The 22,223-nt window shown below is 40.4% G+C and overlaps 2 protein-coding genes across 2 annotated transcripts in view; both read left to right on the top strand.

Moving 5' to 3' along the window:
* The window catches only part of LOC145469969 (leucine-rich PPR motif-containing protein, mitochondrial-like), a 53,712-nt gene extending 39,353 nt beyond the window's left edge, over nt 1–14,359 (top strand). The window contains exons 10-20 of the mRNA XM_081453794.1: nt 125–205; nt 2,602–2,681; nt 4,551–4,649; nt 5,352–5,454; nt 7,012–7,142; nt 8,975–9,102; nt 10,323–10,391; nt 11,656–11,743; nt 12,453–12,610; nt 13,247–13,333; nt 13,658–14,359. Coding sequence (XP_081309920.1) covers nt 125–205; nt 2,602–2,681; nt 4,551–4,649; nt 5,352–5,454; nt 7,012–7,142; nt 8,975–9,102; nt 10,323–10,391; nt 11,656–11,743; nt 12,453–12,610; nt 13,247–13,333; nt 13,658–13,675 — 1,042 coding nt within the window. The 3' untranslated portion in view covers nt 13,676–14,359. The remainder of the gene's footprint in view (nt 1–124; nt 206–2,601; nt 2,682–4,550; nt 4,650–5,351; nt 5,455–7,011; nt 7,143–8,974; nt 9,103–10,322; nt 10,392–11,655; nt 11,744–12,452; nt 12,611–13,246; nt 13,334–13,657) is intronic.
* A 2,982-nt stretch (nt 14,360–17,341) lies between these two features.
* On the top strand, nt 17,342–21,645 carry LOC145470205 (uncharacterized). The gene is made up of 5 exons (XM_081454037.1): nt 17,342–17,419; nt 17,520–17,597; nt 18,050–18,221; nt 20,335–20,517; nt 21,552–21,645. The coding sequence occupies exons 1-4, from the start codon at nt 17,356–17,358 to the stop codon at nt 20,513–20,515; spliced, it is 495 nt and encodes a 164-aa protein (XP_081310163.1). The 5' UTR covers nt 17,342–17,355; the 3' UTR covers nt 20,516–20,517; nt 21,552–21,645.
* Nucleotides 21,646–22,223: the final 578 nt, after the last annotated feature.

The following is a 22,223-nucleotide window of genomic DNA, read 5'->3' as shown; positions in this document are numbered from 1 at the left end:
AGGTTACAATCGTGCAATTTACCACACATACCTGATTGCACAGGAGTATGTGCAAACAGAACAATTGTAACCTCTCATATAAATTATAACAATTATAAGTGTCTCATTACTGTGCTTCTTGTAGACCCACCAACCGAGCCAAAGGCGCTGCTTGCATAGCCTATATGCAAACTGGTCAAGCGGAGAGAGCAGAAGAAATAAGAAAGTAAGTCAATACATGCTTACCTCGTTCCTCTGATTAGACAAGCTCAGCCTCCATTTGGCACCACAATATGCTCGGATATTTGCCCGCAGATATTATCTGTTCTGAGAAGTGAACAGTTTTTCCAAGAGCATAGCTCAAGGAAAACTGTGAGCTTCGAGGAACAGATATTGTCCGAGGACAAGTATCAGAACATATTTTCACGCCCAATGAGGGCTATTGTGTTTATTATCCTTCAAATACTTTTCGCAACACGCGCCGTTTTGAAAATTTGATTAATTGGTAACAGCACATCGTGTCGTCCAATTCAGTCTGTAGTCATACTCGTGATTAACAAATCGGGCTCCCACTTCGCGGTCGTCCGATTTTGTTAATCACTCGTATGATTACAGACCGAATTGGACTCCACTCAGTCCTATTACCATTATTAATCTGTTTAGATTCAAGTTTTGCGTCTACCAGAGTGCATACTGTTCTTTCGAAAAGTTGATGAAATATCTTTTTCTAGTTATTCTCAGCATGGGGTGTGTTCTTAGTATGTTCTTATAATCTACGTTAATATCTGCCTCACTGTTCTGCCTCAATGTTCTACCTGAATGTCTTTTTTGTACAGAAAATATAAAAGATCCTTAGAAATAAAGTTTGTAGAGCGATATTGAGGCAAATGCAAATGGGTTTCGTATCAAGATATGTAAGTCATTTAAAACTTTTAAGAGGCTGTCTCTGTAAGACCCGACCACTGATTTTACTTCGAAAGTTCGATTTTTCTCATAAGCTGAGATTTCAAAGCCCTTACCTAGTCAATCACTAAAATGAGTTTTATTTCATTAAAAATTCCAATTGAAGTTTTCTAGGATTGATTGAAGTTCGGTCCGCTCGACACAAGTTTCGTGCCTGCCGAAACTGGAAAAATAGCACATATTGCCGGCGCTCTAAAAAAAAAATAATATTCGCTCAAAAGTCCCAATTCTTTTTTTCAACTACAGATATATCATAGCAGTTTGTTTAGCCATGTTGCAATTATAATTCAATGTTGTTCCTTCAACGGTTGAAAGAACATTTTCTACCCGTTAAATCGAGTTTTGAACCAAACGCGAAAATAGCTCTACTTTGAAGGCACGTTTTAAAAATGTGGCACCTGTTTGAAACTGCTGAACTACATGAATAGAAAGTAAAAATGTCCCTTAATTTAAAACAATAGTAAAATTTGTCTGCCCAGTAGGCTTCCAAAACTAACGACCGCTTAAAGTTGAGGAAATTTTGAAAATATTCCAGTGAGTAACTAACACACTCGCCTTCGTAAAGTGCTCCGATAAATTCCCGTAAATCTCTTACCTGGCTTCAAGATTAAAGTTTTGGTCCTTTGCGGGGATCCTTGAAACCTAGGTAGCATTAAAACTGCCAGCTTTTCCTTCCAACTGTAGGTTTGTATATAAAGTAGATTTATATGTTCCTCATCTGTGTCGAGCGTGACCGTCACATAGTTCGATGTTCTTTGTATTACTGACCACTGTTTTCCTCGAAGCCGGTTTAATCATCTCTTGAAAGGTTTGTAGAAGCACTCTTTTGGACAACTCTCGGCACACATACATGTATGAACAGTAAACGGTGATTCGGGAAGCCAAGGAAGGATTGATAAATGCCACGGTCATTTTGTGTTTACAACAAGTGATTTAGTTCCCAATCTTCCTGTGAGCATAACGGCAAGATTGGGAACTAAATCACTTGTTGTGAAGGTGAATTAATCAACATGACACGAGCGTCCAGAAGAGTGCTTCTACAAACCTTCCAAGAGGAGTCTACATGATTAAACCGGCTTCGAGGAAAACAGTGGTCAGTAATACAAAGAACATCGAAGTATGTGACGGTCACGCTCCACAATTCTTAATTCGAAAAATCTACAATTTGACTACAAAGAGAACCTCTACATTTAGTGATTTGGCCTAAAAAGTGAAGTGTTCTTTCATCGACGTACATAATTTTGCATTCTATACTTACCTTCCAAAGTGAGCAATGTAAGGAATATTAAGTGTAGAAATAGCATCAACTCGGAAACAAACGCGAGTTCCAGATGGGATTTGAAACCGCGACTGTCCGTGATCTAGCCAGACGATCAAACCATTGAGCTACTGGAGACTCTATGTTGAGCAAGGGTGAAATGTGGGTCTTCGACTGGAACTGCATTACGTGGTGACACAGCCTAATATTAGCTAATTTTTCTCTGCCTTTGGTAAACCCTGTGTGCTGTGAAAAGTGTTCATGACGGTGCTTAGCTTGTTCATGATTTGAACTGTCGCTTTAGCAGATATTGTTTTGACTTTGACTGAAATCGAGAAATGAGTTGGAAGAGTTCTTATCTTGACATGTTGACTGACAGCGATGGAATTTTTCTCTTTCAGGATACATGGTATTGGAGAGCCTAAATTCAGAGTGTTGTCACAATTTATGCGAAGTTACTCATACCAAGGAGATGTAGCAAGTGAGCGAATCTATTACTTCTTGTTGTATAACTGGAATCAAGTTAAATCTAACCTGCCCGTTATTGGTTAAATGTTGCCCAACGAGCCGTAACCTTATTTAAAACTAAGTTCAAGACCTATCCTTCCAAGGAAGCATTTGATTTGTTGTTGTTATTAGAAACCTGAACAATGCTGATACTTGATTTAGATTAATAAACCAATCAAAACTTGTAGTGAATATGTGTAGCTGACGCAAAGCGCGGGAAAAGGTGTGCGAGTGAGTTGCGATTGGTTTTGGTTTTGCTTCTGATTGGATGAAAATGTGGCGCGTGTTTTCTGAGGCGATTCTATAGTGTAGTAATGCAAAACCAATTACCTTTCGACACTCAAGTGAAAACTGTTCTAATAATGCAGTAATGCACCTAGATTTAGGAGTATTTAAGCAATAGAGTACTTTCTCCGTGTTAACATAGCCTCATCTAAACACGAGGGGGGTGGAAGAATTCGAGACAGTTATGCAAACCCTCGACTGCGTCTCGGGTTTGCATAACTTTCGAGAATTCTCCCAACCCCCGAGTGCTTAGATGAGGCTATATTAACACGGAAAAAGTCCTCTATTGCTTTTATAAAATAGTTCTCAAAAATACGCGCGAATCTAAAACGTCACAACCGTACTTACATACTCTCATCTAAACACACCTATCGACCAATGAGAGCGCGCGTAGTAGCTCACTTACTTTATAATGTTTGTTCGTTCACAATATGCTTTTTATAATTTTTCTTAGTATTTTTATTGTGTATCAAAACTTGAACGTTCAAAGCATCGCAGTGTTAAACGTTTGAGTGAAGTTTTGGCTCAAAACAAACTTCAGACGGGCGTTGTGAATGAGAAGAAATCCTTCTTTATGCACATTGAAATATATTGGTCCTTACTCTGGGATTCTTCGTGTGCTTATATATTACATACAGTAACCCTCCTTATGGTTTCAGGCACCCTTGATCTTGGTTATATCCCGAGGGTAATTTTTCTTGTCTTGTCACTATCCACTGAACTCCAGTGACCCATCGACTTAGGGGTTTCATTAAGTTTTTCAGCAGGAAGGCAGTTGAAGTTCAACTTAACTCTTCACCAATCCCCTCACTGCTTCGCCACTCGCGTTCACGCACAGCTTCGCTGTCAAAACAAAAGCACTCGTCCACGAAATCCCGCCAGCTACGCAGACCGCAATGCAATAAACTTGCGTCCCATCCAGCAGGAATTGCATAATGCCTAGTCGCTTCATGCTAAGGAAACCTTCGATAAGTGCCGGCATGTTCGGCCCCTATGCCCGAACACCGACTTTACCTTGAAGTTTGTGAGATAAAAAGTCATTTTGATTGCTCTGCGCTACCCAAATAGAGTCCTAAAGTGTGACGTCACAAAAAAATAAATTTGAGAAATTATGGGATTTGGCGCCATTTTCGAATAGAGCGTCCTTAAAAAAGGGTCCTTGCCTAAAATTACCCCTTAATTGTAATTCCCAGCCGAAATATAACGGATGAAAATTTGGTATGCTCCATATAAATCTCTCTAATTTTGAGTCAGTTCTAAACTGAAGGAACTGAAACAAATTTTGAAGGGTTTTTATGGGACGCTATCAAACTTTGATCCCTTATACCTCTATCTGGAGTTGCAATTCAGAGCTAATTTTTGGGATGAGGGCATATTTTAGGATCCTTTATAAGAATATGACATCATATCCCATAATTTCAAAAAATTTATTTTTGTGACGTCATCACTTTAGGACTCTATTGCACGAAGCCTAGCTAATCCCCAAATTAAAAACCGTCCTGAAAGTAGTAAGGCCTTTACTAATAGACGTTTGTTTTGTGTTTGCGTCCAATTTCAGAGACGTTGGAGGTCTATGAGCAGCTGAAACAAATCCAGGCAGCAACTACGCTGCCTACCTACATTTATAATAATTTACTTACGCTCTATGGTTTTCATGGTAAGTTGTTATAAAGATAAGGTTAAAAAGCATTAGTGTCATACAGGGCTTCCTAATAGTCGTCAGTCATTTGTCAAGGACTGGTCTACTAAATCCTTAATTCGCTAATTAAAAATAAAAATCCATTGTTTGTTTCTGTTGTACTGCTCGGACCCATTTCAGTGGCGGATCGAGACCTTGAGTTAAAGAGGGGGGGGGGGGGTGCTTGCCCTGCCGGCTTTGCTTTCCTCTGCAAATTTTTTTTTTACCCAAAATAAGGGGGCGTCACTCCTCCCCCCCCTCCTAGGTCTCAGCTGCCACTGCATTTGTGGCAGCTCAAAATCCATCTCTTTTGCAACTCAAAATTAATTTTGGAGTTTTTAAGCTGTGGCTGACACAACCTGGTTCAAGCCCTGGCTGGGTCGCCGTGTTGTGATCTTGGACAAGACACTTTACTCTCACTGTGCCTCTCTCCACCTAGGTGTATGAATGGGTTCGGCGTACTAAATGCTTGGGGGGGGGGCCTGCAAGGAACAAGTATCCCGTCTAGGGGGGGGAGGGGAGTAGGAACCCTCTCAGATGACTTATGCTACAGAAAATATGGTAAGCTCTGGCCGTATGGGACATGTTGCCTGACATGCACAGTAACTTCTTTTACTTTCCTGTGTTGTACAGGCCAGGTTATGGTATCTAAAGATTCTTGTATCTCTTTTAACTTTCTAGCTGACACAGAATCTCAGCAGAAGGTTTTTGAAGAGATGACACAGAGTAATGTCAAGCCAAATAATTATACTTACTCTGAACTGATGAAGACTTTTATAATGAAGTAAGTACGATTATTACAGTGGAACCTGGCTTTGTGGAGACCCGATTAGTAATAGTAATTGGACCGAGTGGAGTACAATTCAGGGAGTAATCGTGCGAGTAATTTCAAAATCGGACGAGCGCGAAGCGCGAGGCCGATTTGAAATAACGAGCACAAGTACTCCCTGAATTGTACGACACGAGGTCCAATTACTAATTAATCGTATCTATAACAAATTTCGGAATTGAAAATGTCTTATGAGAACTTCTTTTGAGCGAAAACGTCTGTAGCATTTTTTCTAAGTTTTGAAAACTGACCGAAACATTGCGAAGGAAGTCATTAAAGCATGCGTAATTGACGTGCAAATCACGTGGGTATTCAATTACAGGTATCCAATTACCAAAAGTTAAAATTGGACACCCACGTGATCGCGCCCCGATTATGTGACAAATAGGCGCACAGAGAACCAATCATGACCGACAATTTTGTTATAGATATGATTAATATAGACACCTGCATATTATGGACACCCACTTAATACAGACACCCCTGTTACACGGACACCCTATTATGGTGGCCGGATGCAGTTTTGCGCATGCTCTCACTAGTGCAATTCAGCATGCACATAAGGATTACAAGAAACAAACGTGGTGCATGTACAGTTATTGTTTTATTTGTTCTGTACCTGTGCCTTTTTTATATATAAATGACACAATGTGTCGCAGATTTTATTATTTTGTTAGAAAGATATGTTAGAACAACTGAAGATGCAAAGAACCCAGAAATTTTACAGGGTTTCCTTTGTCATCGAAAGAACCCAGTTGAATGCAGCGCATGCGTGGTTAGAAAAAAAATTGAGGCTCAATGTAATAGACACTGCAGAAATAGCGCCGATATTTGAATAACAATACTGATACATCCTAAGCCTCACATTCATGTGTAAAACTGACCCTTTGTCTGGAAACATTAACACGAGGCTTAGGATGTATGAAGTATTCTTATTCAAATTTAGGCGCTATTTATGGTGTTTCTGGCTTTCTCGAAAATACACCGAGAAGTATTCTTCAGAGGAAATTTTAAATTATCCAGTTATCCTTCAACAAAAGATAATTCAAAATCTCTCTGTTAAACTATTATCAAATTTGTGCTAACATACGAGCATTGCTACACGATCGTTACGTGAAATTGACGAAGGAAATCTAATGACTACATTTCCTTAAAACTCTATGGTAGTTCCAATTCTGTATCGCGTTTAGGTATGTTGTAAACATCCTTGTCGGAAATACATTTTTAAACTTCCTAAAATGATCAAACATAGACGGATTCGGCTAACGTGTTAACATCGTTGTCATCACCCAACTAAGATCATATGATGATTCCTTCAGGAGGTTACAATTGTTCTATTTTCACATACTCCCATGCAATCAGTTGCGGGTGACAAATTGTACAATTGTAGCCTCTCAAATGAATCACCATGTGGTCTGAATTGGGTGGCAACAAGGAAGCAAAAACACGTTAGCCGAATCATCCAGAAAACGTTCGCAAAATCTTATTTATCGCAAACTTTTCCTTTGATAGGGATGATGTCACTAATGCAATGAGACTATTCCAAGATGCCAAAGAGCAGGACCTGTTTCCTACGCATTCAGTTTGTCTTCAGTTTCTTAACTGCATGGCGAGGTCAGGCCAAACAGAACATTTTGAAAGTGGTACGTATTTTGTATCTCGATAATTTTATTTGAGGGATAGAGAGCATTTTCCGTGTTTAGAATATATCTACTAACGTTCTATCACTAATGCCGTTTTCTGATTGGCTGCGCTACTCGGCCCCGTTCACATTACGCGGGAGGAATTTGAAAACGCAGCTCTATTTCACCGGTTAGGCCTTCCGTCCACACTAGTCCACACTAAAACGGAGCTTTTCGAGAACGCTCTTCAAACCGGAGGAATTTGAAAACGGAACTTTAATTCTTCCGCTTAGGCCTACCGTCCACACTAATCCGTCATGAAAACAGAGCTTTTCGAAAACGCTCTTCAAACCGGAGGAATTTGAAAACGGAGCTTTGCGGTTTAGTGTGGACGGGAACATTTTGAAAACGGAGCTTTTCGAAAACGATGACGTCACGCTGCTTACGATCGATGCTTGAAACTCTACTGCTACGTTTAGCATTAATTCCACCTCGCCGTCCAACCAAGAAAAGTACTCATTTATTTTGTTTTCCCCAGATTTGTTCTTTGTTTGGCCGGACTTCAACATTTTTCTTTGAAGTTCTTTCAAACAGATTTAAAAGATGGCGCGAACAACAAGCGGGTAGCCACGTGGGTCAACTAAAACCTTGTTATGCGCATGCTCACGGGTGCACCCAAGCGTCTCTGCCGCCGATGATTGTTGCATTTTCAAATTTCTCCAGCGTGGTGTGGACGGAAAATCATTTTATACGTTTTCTAGTGTGGACGGAGAACATTTTATACGTTTTCTAGTGTGGACGGAGAACATTTTATACGTTTTCTAGTGTGGACGGAGAACATTTTATACGTTTTCTAGTGTGGACGGAGAACATTTTATACGTTTTATAGTGTGGACGGAAAACACTTTTTTCGTTTTCTAGTGTTGACGGAAAACATTTGATGCGTTTTCAGAGTGAAACCTCCGTTTTCAAATTCCTCCGGCGTAGCGTGGACAGGACCAGAGAGTCTGTTGTAAGCCGGCACTAGCGACTCTGAGGGCCTCAAGGGTGTCCGCTTGATACAGATTTCACCGTAGTGCATCCTAGATTTATTCGTTTTTCGCGAAAACGTAGAAAAACGGTAGATAAGTGATTTGTCAAACTTTGGTTTCACTGGCGCATAAGTGTAAGCATGAGCTCAGGCATATGCAAATGAGAACAACAGAACATCAGCAGAAGCAGAAGCAGAACAAACATTTTTCGTTGTTGTAATACCTACGCTGTGCTTATGTTGTAGTGAGGACGCGGCTGACATAAGCATTACCAAATGCAGAAGTCACTCATTACGCACTTTGACCCAGGCTTCTGCGAAAATATCGCAAACAACATGGCGGACTCCGCCATATTGTTTAACAATCGAGAAGGGCTGGTATCTAGAATCCCGTTTATTCTGCGTGTGGGTATGCCGTTATGCTTATGCTCAAGTACTTATGCTTGTGCTCGTGCTTATTCACTTAATTTAAGTCAAAACTAGCTTAAAAGAAGGGTCGCCGTAAGTTCAAGACCGTGCAAGCAATGCAAAATTATAGCAGAAGCCTGTAGCGCTATTCTTGGTCATTTTACTACGTCACGCGCAGTGCTCGTTTGAATTGTGTGCACAGTAAAAATGTGCGCAAACAACAGGCTACTTCTGTAATAATAAAACTGGCTTTGATAGCGAGGTCTAGAGGCAAAAACAAAAGAAATAAATAAACATGGTCATTTAATTTCCTTTGTTTGTGTCCTATAGGCTTAGCTTCCAAGCTGAATTTTAATTTATCGAAAACAGTCTATTAGCGCGAACATTTTAAATTTATGGTGGTGTTGTTTTATAGTTCTGGAAGATGTTGTTGCCAACAAAATAAGATTCCGAGTTAGCAAAGACCCAGGACGTTTCCTGGCTGGTCTTGTTTATGCTGCTGTGCATGCTGGAAAGAAGGACCTTGTTGTGAAACTCCAACTGGTGAGTTTTGCCTTTATTTTCCTTATCTGTCAGAATATGAGCTTAGAGCGGTGTTAATTTGAGTGTCGAAAAGTAATCGGTTTTGCATTAGTACGCTGCGCGATTGGCTTAAAAAACTCGCGCCACTTTTTCATCCAATCAGATTTAAAACTCTAACCAATTGTGACTCACTCGCACTCGTTTTCTCGCGCTTTTCGTCAGCTACACGGATTTACTTCGAGTTTTGATTGGATCACTGTAATGTCTGTATCCTTTGTGATTGGCTAGAGTGATTGCTTTGGTTTTGGTTTATGACACTCCCTTGAAAACTGCTCTAATGGGATGCAATGTTGTTTGACTTTCCGGGGGGTATGCACTTTATGGTTACAACTTGAGAAAGTTTGTTTCAGTATTGTTTCACTTTGGGTTGTAACATTGTAATAGGTCTCATCTGATTTTAACAGTCTAATTCTGAGTCGACGTGACAAGAAAACGTGTGCCACTCTAATCCTACCCCCCAACCCCCTCCCAACCGTATTTTGGTTGATCACCAGTTCAGCGTAGTTCACTGTAAGGATTTACATATCTCTTGAAAACCTCTCAAGTTCCAGTCCAATAGTGTCCATTTGCCATGCATTTTTGTAGTCTTTGCCACGATGCCACCTTCCCGTCTCCTTCTCACGCGTCTGCCGTCAGAGACAGTATTTTCATACCGCAGGGTTCATGAGTACTTTGCAAAATTCATTGCATGTCGCCATTTTGATGTTATTAAAGAGAGAGCAACGTTTAAGAAGTTGTCACTGATAGTAATTCTGCTGCCTCTTCCATATCCAGCCCGCCACACCGGCACGCATAACTCGAGTAAGTAAGCGAGAGTTGCGAGCAGCCTAAGCCCCCACCAGAGTTAAAAATTCACGAAAACGACAGCGGTTGCGACCCTTGCTGTTTCAATCGTTGGAAAACCCAACCAACCAAAAAACGGTTGATCCCAATAGAACGAGACTCAGTTTAGATGCACCTTGAAAACGTGTTAAGGTAATTCTTGACTTCAAGGACACAGCATTATAAGGAGCTTTATAATGACGTCTCTTCGACCTCTACATCACAAACACTCTCTCCAACACCGAGACACTGTTCCTTGTATCCTGATCTTCCTTGTGGTAGAATAAATAGTGTAAAATGTTGATGTCATTCTCAAACTAACCGATGTGTGTCTTTATTTATTTGATTTGTTAACTTAGGAGCATGAAATGACATTGTCCGCGAAGTTCTTTATTAGACACGCGAGAAACTCTGGAGGTCGTGGCGAGGTAAGTTGTTTTATTTCTGAAAGTTCTAAGTCCTGAATGTAGAATATAGCTTACCGTTGTATCAAAATTCAATCAGTCGCAGAAGGGCATAGGAACAGTTTTTCAGTTACAGTGCATTTTCCAGGTTGTGCATATCAGACTGACAATAGAGCAGTCTGACTGGGTGATTTTGGTTATTGACCTGAACTATTTTAGTCGGATATTAAGGCTGGTTGATATATGGCAAGGTAGTCCTGAGGAAAATCCGAGCGTTCTAATTGGTTCTTCCTTGGTCATGGTCTTGCCATGTGGACGGTTTCCATGGAAACGATCATAAGCCGTGAATTGTTTGTTTGTGAAACATGCCCTGAGTGCCATATAATAAACTACTTACTAACCTAGCTTGCCGGTTTAGCGGTTTGAGCCAAATTCCCATTGATTTGGTGATTTACGCTTGGCGGTCAATCAAACATCTCGTGCAGTCTTTGTGTTTGTGAATAGCCCATTGGACGTCAAACCCTTTTGTTCGCTGGTTACTCAATGGAGAAATACGTTTTTTTTTTTTTGAGCTAAAGAGATGATGATAATGGTCCCAACAGTAAAGCGATCTCGGTCTGCGGTTTCCAATGAACAAATATGGCGATTTGCGGAATGTACGACCCCCTTAAATAGACCCTCTACTAATCGGGCGCCCTACTGGGGAATATTGGCCCTCGGTCGTTTTTGTACGGACCTCGCTACGCTCCGTCAGTACTACTACGACCCCGGGCCAATTCTCCAAAACGGTGAACGGTATTTATTATTAACCTAGTTGCCTTTGTTGCAGGCTAACGGACCGAAACCCAGGCGGATTCCATGAACACCTAAACTTAAGAACGAGGCCGATATACAGCCATCTTTAGCAAACAAGCTTGGCCAATTTAAGATTTATTTTATGGCGTAAGACCACCATTTTTCTTGTGGGAAAACCTCATCTTACTCGCTCGGTAGCCAATCGCATCACAGAATTTGGGTCACGTTGCGTGCTCGTGGAGCTAACCATATACAGAAAACGATAGACTAACTGCACAAAGCTATTGCATTGTAAAGCTGGATTACAGTTTACTGTACATTGCCGTGCACTTAGCACGCTGCGAGCAGTCGGTAACTGCCTGCAGGGTATGTACTTAGAGACAGTCCCATTGTCAGTAATGTTGGATGATAATTAACAATGCCTTGCCGCGCAGTGTATGTCAGAAATGGAAGCTTACATATCAGTTTATACTGTCGTTCTTCTCGTTGGTAGGTTAATGCCGTTTTGAACATTATTGAATTCCTGAAGGAAAATAACCTGGACTACGCAGCCATGTATAGTCCACTTATTGACGCTTATGGTAAGTGAAATAACATCCACATTCAAAATGATTTGCAAATCTCGGCAATATTTTGATGAAATCCATTTTGATCTCAGTTGTTATTGGCTTAACAGAAAAGCTCGGTAATCTACGTATTTTTGCAATCAGTTTTTTCGTTTCGAAAAATATGGCAAGGGCGGGACGTCGGGGGGGGGGGGGGGCGGGGGGCTACGTCAACAATTATGTTATACGTAACAACGCCAGGCTTGCGTTATGGCCTTCCTGGCTCCACGAGGGTAGTGTCATTTCGGCGGGAAAAGTGTTAGTTGCCCACGTGCAAACTAGTGTCATTTTGCTGGGAAAAAACGGGGAACGCTTTCCATTCAACCACTCTCTTTGAATTCCTTTTGAATTTCTCTTTTGAATTTTTTTCCTGAAAGCTCATAGTTCAAAGTTTATTTTTGCAGAACAAAAAAACGGAAATTGAAAATTTTTCACTGTGAAGGCACACGGTAACCTTAAAGGAGCTCAGTCACGGTATTTTGAGTTATTTTGGCAGCGTACAAAATTACCTTGAAATTGAAGGAAACCTGAAAATAACAGCTCACTAAGACAGAAAAACACGAAAGAGATAACAATAAACCGTAAAGGAACAAGGATGGTTAAGAATGGAAAAGATTGACACGGATTATTAACGACAAACGTGAAAAGTTTAGGCTAATATTTACGTAACGTGGTTATGTTTCAGATGCCAGACAGGATCTGGACTCAGTAAAGGCAGTGTATAACAAGCTGGTCGAAGACGGAGAAAAGCTCGAGGATGGCTTCCTTCAGCATTACAACCATATACTGATGAAGAATTCTGGAGGAATAACTGAGCCGAGTCATAGCGGATCAACTATCAAGGTAAAGCGAGTTCGTCCCCAGGTTCTTCTCAATATTGAGTTCCAAGATGGCGGTCACTGTTCTCATGCCTTAAACTTTGGAAAATGCGCTTTCCCCGAACCTCAGACGTGAAAGTCCCGATGTTTTTAACCTCTTTTCATAGCCCGTAGACTTGCGATGCATTCCTTTCCTATGCAGAGCTTTTTTTTAAGTTCAGAACATTGCGAAGCATCAAGGTATTACATGTCCATTTAACAATAGCAGAGCTTTTGTTATTTTCTCTGTTTTTTTTTGTTGGTTTGTTTGTTTGTTTATTTGTTTGTTTTTTGTTAATTTAGCTGTTGAAATCTGTTAAGGTCTGTAGGTGCTGTAATCGAACGTTTTTAGTTAGATATAAAGCACTGGATACATACGTGATGGAAACCGCAGCGTTGAATTGATGAAATCTGTGTTCAAAACTCTAGCCAATCAAATTTCACCTTTCCTTCGTGCCAAGGCCTCGCCGATTAAGATGGACGGGCGGTATGGGAACCAGAACGCAATGTTTGTAAGACACGCTGAACTCCTTCCCTTTCATGTCTGGTGCCCAGTCCCCCCATTGTGTGTGGGATGCACAGGATAACCTTTCATTTTATATTTCCTCTTTGGTATTATTAGACCCAAGCTGGGGACGAAGAATCTGACTCGTCGTCGAGTGATGATGAAAGAGATCACGTAGAAGATGTAGAAAAAGATTTTGAAGAGGTAATTAGCGCGCATGTCAAATACCTCTGATATTTCCCCTACCGAAAATGTTGAAGTCTCTCAAATCATGGACGTTGTTTTGGCCACACATAAAATTACCTTTTAATTGAAGGAAACCTGAAAATAGTAGTTTACTAAGATAGAAAGACACCAAAGAGATAATAATAAACCATAAAGGGACGAGGATGGTTAAGGGTGGAGCAGATTAACACGGATTAGAAATGATGAACTTGAAAAATCTAGGCTAAACATTTCAAGATGCGCCAACCGTGACGTAGCTCCTAGTGGTCCCATGGAATAACTTTTGCTGTATTATTTTTGCAGCTGGATAATCCCAAATAAGAACCTGGCTTTGAATGTTTCAACCCTGGTACCTCCAAGATCAACGTGGAGTACTCAGCTTTATTTCGATCCTCCTAGTTCACGACTTACATCTTTCTTTTGTTTGGAGGAGGTTTTTGCATTTGAAGATCACCCAATCACAAAGAACCCATTCAGTCAGCGGAGTTCTTCGTTGGCTAGAAGGACTTCATGTTGGACGTAAAGATCAAGTTATTCCGATTTCGCTGGCATCACACACGGATGTTACGTTTAGCTTCCAAGTTCGCACTTTAATGTCTTGGAAATATTTTTAGTGAATTGGGATACTTAGAGACAGCTTTGCTTCTATGGGCTATTTGCGAGGTACTGACCTCTGTTTCAAAACGAGTCCGTGCGAAACCTTTCATATGAAAGTGAATTTGATTTGCGTGAAAATTTAGCACAGAAGGAGCACATTTTCATATGAATGATTTCACACGGAGACTCGTTTTGACACAGGCAAAAGGCAACTCGCACATGGCCTATTGTACGTGCATCTGCAACCTAAAGATGAAATTAGAGGGAGAGTTCTTGCCGTTTTTCTGCGCCTGTGTAAAAGTTTGGATGTATTGATTTCCTTGACCTGATTTGTGAACCATTTTGAGAATGGCTGCCATTGTATTGTCGTCCCTGTATTGAAAGAATTTATTAAACTCTAAATTAAGCGATGTACGAGTTTGTTGTAATTTGTGGCAATGTGTATGGAGAGAGGTGGTCTCTCGAAAGTAAATAACCCGAGAAGACGGAAGAAATTTAGGCGATAGCTTTTGAGGATTCAGTGTAAGAACGTGTGTAAAAAACGTAAGGTAACTCCTTCTTGGAGCGACTATGGGATTTCTCGATTCCCACAGTCATACTCTAGAGAGCTTTTCTCAGTCACCTCTAAGGGTTGAATTCAATCGTTCTGCCACAATGTTCCTGTGATCCTGTGCGGCCTCACGAAAGGATGTTGAAAAAAAAATTGAGTTGTTTCGGTAGTTACTGGAGCACAGTATACCTTTTTCTGTAAATGTTTTTTTTTTTTATCCTATCTGTTGTTTTTGTACTGAATTTTCGGTGGCTGCTGTCCACCTTCATCAGAGTTGCAATGTGAAGGTTCGTTACTGCTCGCGCCACAACCTCGCGCATGCTGTCATTTTATTGATTTTTTAAGTCAACGGTAAATAAGCGCGAGGGAGCGATTTCCTTTCTTTGACGGCGGCGCTGTCCAAAATTTAAGTGCCATGACTCCAAGAAAAGCCTCTTGTGGTAGTTTGGTAGTGAATGTGCAGTCGTGGCAGCTCACTTTGTAAACGATCCCTTGGACTCGGTCGATCGTTCGTCGGTCCTTGGGCTTCGTAAATATGTGATCCAATGTTCGTAGTGGCCTAAAGGCTGCCCGAACGAGAAATTAGGGAGTCTAAGTAACCATGACGGCGACGCCGAGGGCAACGTCGATTAAAAAATGAATTTATATTTTACCTATGAATCTCGCGATACGCTAAAGTCATTTGCTTTGTTTATCATTGACAAAACTTTCACGAAACTGAATCGAGGACACAGCGATAAACTTGAAATAAAAGTTTAAAAAATTAGCCGTCGTGGTTCACGTTCTCCAGACAACGCAGAATTTTGGTCATTTCACGTTGTTTTGCCGAGGACGGTAAAGAAATGTACCAAGAATTACAACGCACGTGCACAGCCATTGTTCTGCTCATTAACTCTCTTGTTTAGCGACGTTCCCGTTGCCGTTGCCTTTGCCGTCGTGGTTGTCATAAACTCCTTGTTTCTGGAGGACGCGGCACACGCGTTCAGACTCGCCCTTTACGTAAGGAAGGATGGCAAACTCCAGTGGCCTAACCTGCTACTGTTTGGGTTTAATTTGGTCCTGTTGCTAAGGCACTTCTTAAACAGACTAACAGGATAACCATTTGCTTTTAAATCGCTCAAAACGCGCTTCCGCTCTTCCGTTCTTAGTAAAGAAAAAACCGATATAACCACAATACACGGGCTTGTGGCCCGGGCAGTAACGAACCTCAGCATTGCAACTCTAATGAAGGTAGATAGAAGCCACCGAAAATTCAGTACAGAAAACAACAGATCGGATTACAAAAAACCTGCACAAATGTCTATCACCTATCGCAGCACTGGAAGCAGTATACGTCATCACGCTGAAGATAAATTAATTCTGTGAAGCTACATATTTATTAAGCTTAATTAGCATAGGAAAGTTTTTAACATGCTTAAATTACAAACACAGTCTTCATACATATATACTTTCATTCCAGAGCCGTCAGGTCCACACTTCTTACTTCATTTATATATAGATTCTGTCCACAGGCCCTCGGGTCGACAGGTCCTCGGGTCCACAGGCCCTCGGGTCACGGGTCTACAGTTCCGCAGGTCCACAGTCCTATTACATGCATACATATACCGGCCAATTGAGACGGTTTGTGAAGGCCCTCAGTCCGACAGGTTTACAATTCTTTGGTAAGGTACGTTACATGGCCTGCCCCATTGGATTATGTGTTTTTTCTTTTCTCTTTTTTTTTTTTTTCTTTTTTTTTTTCCGAAGCGATGGTGTTTAATATTTATGGAGACAAAAATATTGTATTTACACTTAGAGACTTGTTGGTTTAAGTATAAACCTGCAAACAGGTATCGTCAAAGGAATAAAAGTTCGAAATACGCAAGTTATTTGTGGTATGGATAAAATGCAATGGCCAGCCGGGCTTATCCTTGACAAAGAAAATTACGAGTAAAAAGTTTTGATAATGGCCGGGTCTTCAGTTTCTGTGAATCACATTGATTTTGTTTTCTGGGATACTATCATTTAATTGGTAAGAACTGTCGTAGATATCTTTTCTGGTGGTTTGTTGAATAATATTAGGCTGTAAGCCGTAGCACAGAATGCTTCATCACGCTATAAATAAATAAATCAGAGCAATAACACTTTCCTCAAATGTGATTGGGGCATAAACTGCTGTATTTTGCTTTAATTAATCTGCAAAGTTGTAATCAGACAGTTTGCTGCAATCGGACACCTGTAATCAGACATTTACATGAGCCAATCATTTTAAGTCCACTCCACTAAATGCACCAATCACAACATTGATTACAATCACAGTAGTAACTAATTCAAGAGACTGTAAAATTGTGGAGGTTTAGTCTCTGACGACTATTTTAGAAGAAACTTAACAGCCATTTTGCAAGCTATTTTCCATATTTCTAATTATGATTTTTAATGACTATTAAAAGCTTTTTATCAAATATGATTAATTGGTAACAGGACATCGTGTCGTCCAATTCACTCTGTAATCATACTTGTGACGCTTCGCGGTCGTCCGATTTTGTGAATCACTCTTTTGCTTACAGACCGAATTGGACTCCACTCAGTCCTATTACCATTATTAATTAACCTGTTCATCTCTGCTTGTTTCACTTCACCTCGCGCTGGTGTTCAGAATAAATCTTATGCGCGCGCGCAAATTTATTTTTTGACCAATCAGGAGCGACTTTAGCACGTCATGAATGCTAGCTTGCGCGCTATGACAGTTAAAGTTTTTTTCAATTTCGAAGTGAGAAATATTTCTTCGTGAATATTTACACCTAAAAAACAGATCTCAAAATGCGAAGACGAGATACCAAATGCGTTGAATAATACGGCGAACAGATTTCTTGAAATGCGACCAAAGGAACTATTGATGGTCTTACTGGCCGTCTTTAGTTTTCCTCATCCGCAGAAAGGTTTGAATAAGCTTCTTTCATTTTTCTTCAATGCACTGTTTTTTCAGTGTTTATTGCGCTGCGAATGTTTACAAACCACTGCGTTAATACCGCATTCTAGGTATAAATGCACAAGAGTATTATGATCTCTACTCGGACAATGTATTTTACCGAGGCATGCAAAGAGAAGCTCTGACCGGTAAGTGTTTTATATTGATTATCGCACTGAATGTGCTTTTCAAATACGTCTGTCTAATTTTCTTATCTCGTGGACTGTTCAGTTTTATCCCAAACACAGGCCACGGGGTACCCACAAACTTAAACGTAATCCGTGATTAAAGGATCCAAGTAGGTTATCCTGGGGGACTGATTTTTTTAAAAAGACAAAACAAAACACGCTTAAATCAACAAAGTCCTCCGCAATTTCGCGAATCGATTGAAACTGGAGCTTAAAATGTCATAAAAAAAATTGCGTATCTCAACTTGTTAATTTCAGGATCCTTGTCGCAGCTGTACTGAATGGAAACTTGTATTAAAAGCAAATACTTAGGCTTACAGTAATTAAATAAACCAACCTGACGCCAATGTACTTTTACAAGCTAACAAAAGGCACCGTAAAACTGTTATGTTTTTTTTTCTTTTAAATTATAGATCCCACTTCTTCAGGCTATCTCGCTAATACGACAGTCAACTATGACAGTCTTGTTGGTCATCGAGCATCTCCGACACCTATAAGAGTTCATATTGTGATAACGCTTGTGTTAATTCTTGCAGTCGTTCTTGTAATCGTTGTTTTCTGGCTAATACATCTCGTCCGTAAAAGGTAATCATAAGGAAATTTAGATACACCATTTTAGGACTCAATAGGCCATTTTACAGTTGTGTGCTCAGTGACCTGGCCCATGAAAAAAGCGGGGCTGGGGGTGTCTTTGCTTTGATGTAGACCTCTCTGCTTTTGTCAAGTAAATGCAACTAGTCAGCGTTAGAACAACTTGATTTACACAACAAAAGCGGTGAAGTCTGTATTAAAACTAGGTCACCTGCAGCCTTGCCGCCTTTTCAAAGGCCAGGTCACCGAGCGGACAACTGTAAAGCAGTTTAGTATATACCACACAAGTGAATAGTGCTTTTCGCGCGCTCTGACTGGTTAACTCGGAGGTGATTAGCAAGTACTATTTACCTAGCAGCCGGCACGAGAGATATTAAAATTTCCGACCGCTTGTCACACATAAAATAACGTTTTGGTCCGCTAATTATTCAGCTTGTGTGGTATATACTAAAACAATTATTCACCTCAGTGTCGGTGAGGTGTTCACCTCCACCTCGGTGAATAATTCTTAACTATTAGCAGATTTATCAGAGCAAATGCTGTCTTCAAGATATCACTTTGCCTTCTGCTTTTAGTTGGAAAGCTGCTAAGCAACATAACATAAACATATGTTGACGTCGAAGTGTTCCGAATATTCGCTAGCGCTTTTTGATTGGATGAAAATTCTTGAAAAGAAAATTCAAGTTTGTCTCTGGCAGGGATAAGGTTAACCCATAAGGTTTTTTCAAATTGTTGAAAACACGATTTGCTCTAAGAGGTTGAAACTTTCAGTAGCTGTTCGTTCACCCTCCGCGGAAATTTTGATATGTTGTGTGTTCGTCATTTTTGACGTTACATGCCAACTGCAAATTTCGGGTAGGTTTTGCCAAAAATCAACATTTTTGACATAATTCTGTATTTTTTTCCAGTTTTCTTCATCAAATTGCAGAAATTCACGAATTTGCACATTTCATAAGCATTCTGATTTTATTTTGTATTAATTTTCGTTATTTCTTGACTATTTAAAGGAACTCAGTCACGGTATTTCGAGTTATTTTAGCCACATACAAATTACCTTTAAATGGTAGGAAACCTGAAAATAACAGTTTAATAAAATAGAAAAACACCAAAGACATAATGATAAACCATGGAGGAACAAGGATGGCTACGGATGGAGAAGATTGACACGGATTACAAACGACGAATTTGAAAAATTGAGGCTAAACTTTTCAATATGCGCCAACCGTGACTGAGGTCCTTTACTAGTGAAATCAAAGATGGGGGATCCAAGATGGCGGGTCAAATGACATCATTTGACGTCATATGACCTCAAAACCAACAAAAATCGTATCACCTTGTAGGGCAAGCTCAGGGCTATCTAATCTATGTAATTTTATTTCGCTCTGCCTTAGCAGAACGAAAACCCAGGGGAGGGGTTCCATCAACCCCTCCCCCCTCCCTTAGGGCTTGCCACAAGTTGCTCGAGATTTCCCAAAAAGTTGCCCGCAATTTTTCATAAAGTTGCTGAAAAGTTGCTCCAAAAAAAGGCAAAAGTTGCTCAAAAGTTGCTAAAAAAGCAAAAACTTTTTTGTTTCTTTCTTCTTTTGTTTGGTCTGATGCAAAAATACACAATCTGTGCAACAACAGTAACATTTCTAAGCATTTTTGTGCAGTTTTGCGTGGTAAGCAGCGTCGCTTAATAAATTTGTTCACAATACATATGAGTAAATACTACGCATCAACGTCAAATTTTTTTTTCAAATTTTTTAAACTTTTTTTTAAAAATTTTAAAAACATTAAAGAAATTTACAAATTGTCTACTGAAATATTGTAAAATATGGAAGCATGACCAATTAAAACACTAAAAGCTGCTCCGATAACTAGAAATTACTCGTTATTATTATTATTATTTTTTTTTTTTTTACTCTAAGCAAAAAAAGTTGCTCGAAATACGAAAAGTTGCCAACTTGTTGCCAACTTGTGGCAAGCCCTAACCCCCCCGCCGCCCCCCCCCCCCTGACTGGCACCACAGTGGGAGTAAGAGTTAGCTTTTAAGTCCGAGGAAAAATAATTGAGCTGTCAATTATATAAGAACCCAACATTTCTTGTTTTTTATTTTTCCATACAGACAGCGCTCATCGTTACGAAAAGAGTTTGCGATGACGTCGGAGGATGCACAACTTTCAAGTATGGCTTTAGGAGATGATCCCTACGAGTCCTTCTGTATCCCAGTGCCTGAGGACCATCGCCTCACACCTCAAATATCTTTGACGTCATCAGCAGGCCTGACCACTCACCTGTATCCTTAGAAGTAAGTCAATTGTTTGCGGGAATTTAACATCTGACCCTGTCACCGCAAGCTTTTCGGTCAGCGGCAAGTTGCCTTGCTAACAGAGAAAATCATACCCAGAACCTATGGGTTTATTCGATCAGAAACCCCGTAGAGTCCTGGAACGAGTATGCTGCAAACACTTCCGGCAGAACCAGTCTTCAGTCAACGATCGCGAGTTCTTCGGACCCACAATGTCACAGTGTATTGCTTGACTGTTTAAATAAAGGTTGTTTACCATTTACCAATAAAAATCCGGAAATTTCGGATGGAATGTAAATGAAAAGATTAATTTTATCTCTCCGAACGGAAATTTTCTCGGGAAAACGGGATTTCTTGAAAGGTAGACCAAAATCCCCAAACGGAATTTCCGAATGGAAAATGTGCGTTCCATGTGTTCCAGGCCTTTTGGCTTCGATTGCATTTGATCCTATGTTTCAGGAAAAAGTCGTGGAAATGGAACAAGCGCATCCCCGTGGAAATTCCCGGCCTTTCGGGAAATGTCGCTTCCCATTTACTACAACTGTCGACCAACCGGTTTTTCCGAATAAATGGAAAACAACCATAATTTTTACAACTAGAGCTCGTATTTAACATGGGATCTCCTTTGAAGGCGCGCGGTGATCTCATGATTAGTGTGCTCGCCTCCAGATCGAGCGATACGGGTTTGAGCCCATTGACATTGTTTTGAATTCTTGGGTAAGACACTACTCTTACAGTGCCTCCCTCCCTCCACTAGGTGTACAAATGGGTACTGGCGAATTTAATGCTGGGATTTTACCCTGCGATCGATTAGCATCCCAACCAGGAGGGAGCAGAAATACTACTAGTCGCTTCATGCTGTGCAAACAGGAGATCAGCGCCGGCCTGATGAGCCACTTGGCTCATATACAGCCTTGTTTACCCACTTTTAAAATAGTTTGAAGGAAATGGCTTCTCCAACACTGCCTTTTTGTCCTCTTTCAGTGATGACATGGAAATAGTTTGTTTCTTTTTTTGTTTGGCTTTTTTTGCAGATGCCTTGTTGTCAAACATTGAAGTGTCACTATCATTTTGGAAGGTTCAAACAAATTGATGTAAATATGTCTTGATAATAAACTATATATACCTTACTTGAAAGACTCGACGTCTTTTACCACTTCTCTATTTCGATGAGCGATAATTTGTTTGCAACATTTGGTTCATCAGCAAGCTAGTGACATATCAACGCTGAATATTGAACGCGCGTGGCACGATTTAAACTACCCAACGAAATTTGAGCTCCGAGTATTTAACAAAGATTAAGACATAGCTAACAAACCAGTGCTATCAAACTCATTATATGAAAGGCGTGCTGCGCTCTTCGGGTGTGAGCAAAGTTGACTTGGCTTCGCCAGAGAAAATTATTTCCATTGCCAATGCTATAAAACGGTTGATTCATGTTCTTAGCTGTGCATATTGAGTTATGATGCACTTGGGAAGTTTAAAGAGCACTCAAGAAGCTAGAGTTGCCTCGAGCGGCTGCGCCTCAACATCTCTTACTCTTCTTTCGTGCTGTACATCATAACTATACGACTGACTTGTTCTCAGTCGTCTCTTGCGTCTTATTTCGCGAAAGAGATGGAAACGAGTCAGGCGTAGCACGCAACGAATGGGACGACGAGAACGTGGCAAAGAGAAAGAGTCATTTTTCCTCGTTCCTCGGATCT

This window comes from Orbicella franksi, chromosome 15, assembly GCF_964199315.1.
Source record: "Orbicella franksi chromosome 15, jaOrbFran1.1, whole genome shotgun sequence".
Taxonomy (NCBI): domain Eukaryota; kingdom Metazoa; phylum Cnidaria; class Anthozoa; order Scleractinia; family Merulinidae; genus Orbicella; species Orbicella franksi.
This window is presented reverse-complemented; position numbering and strand designations above follow the sequence as displayed.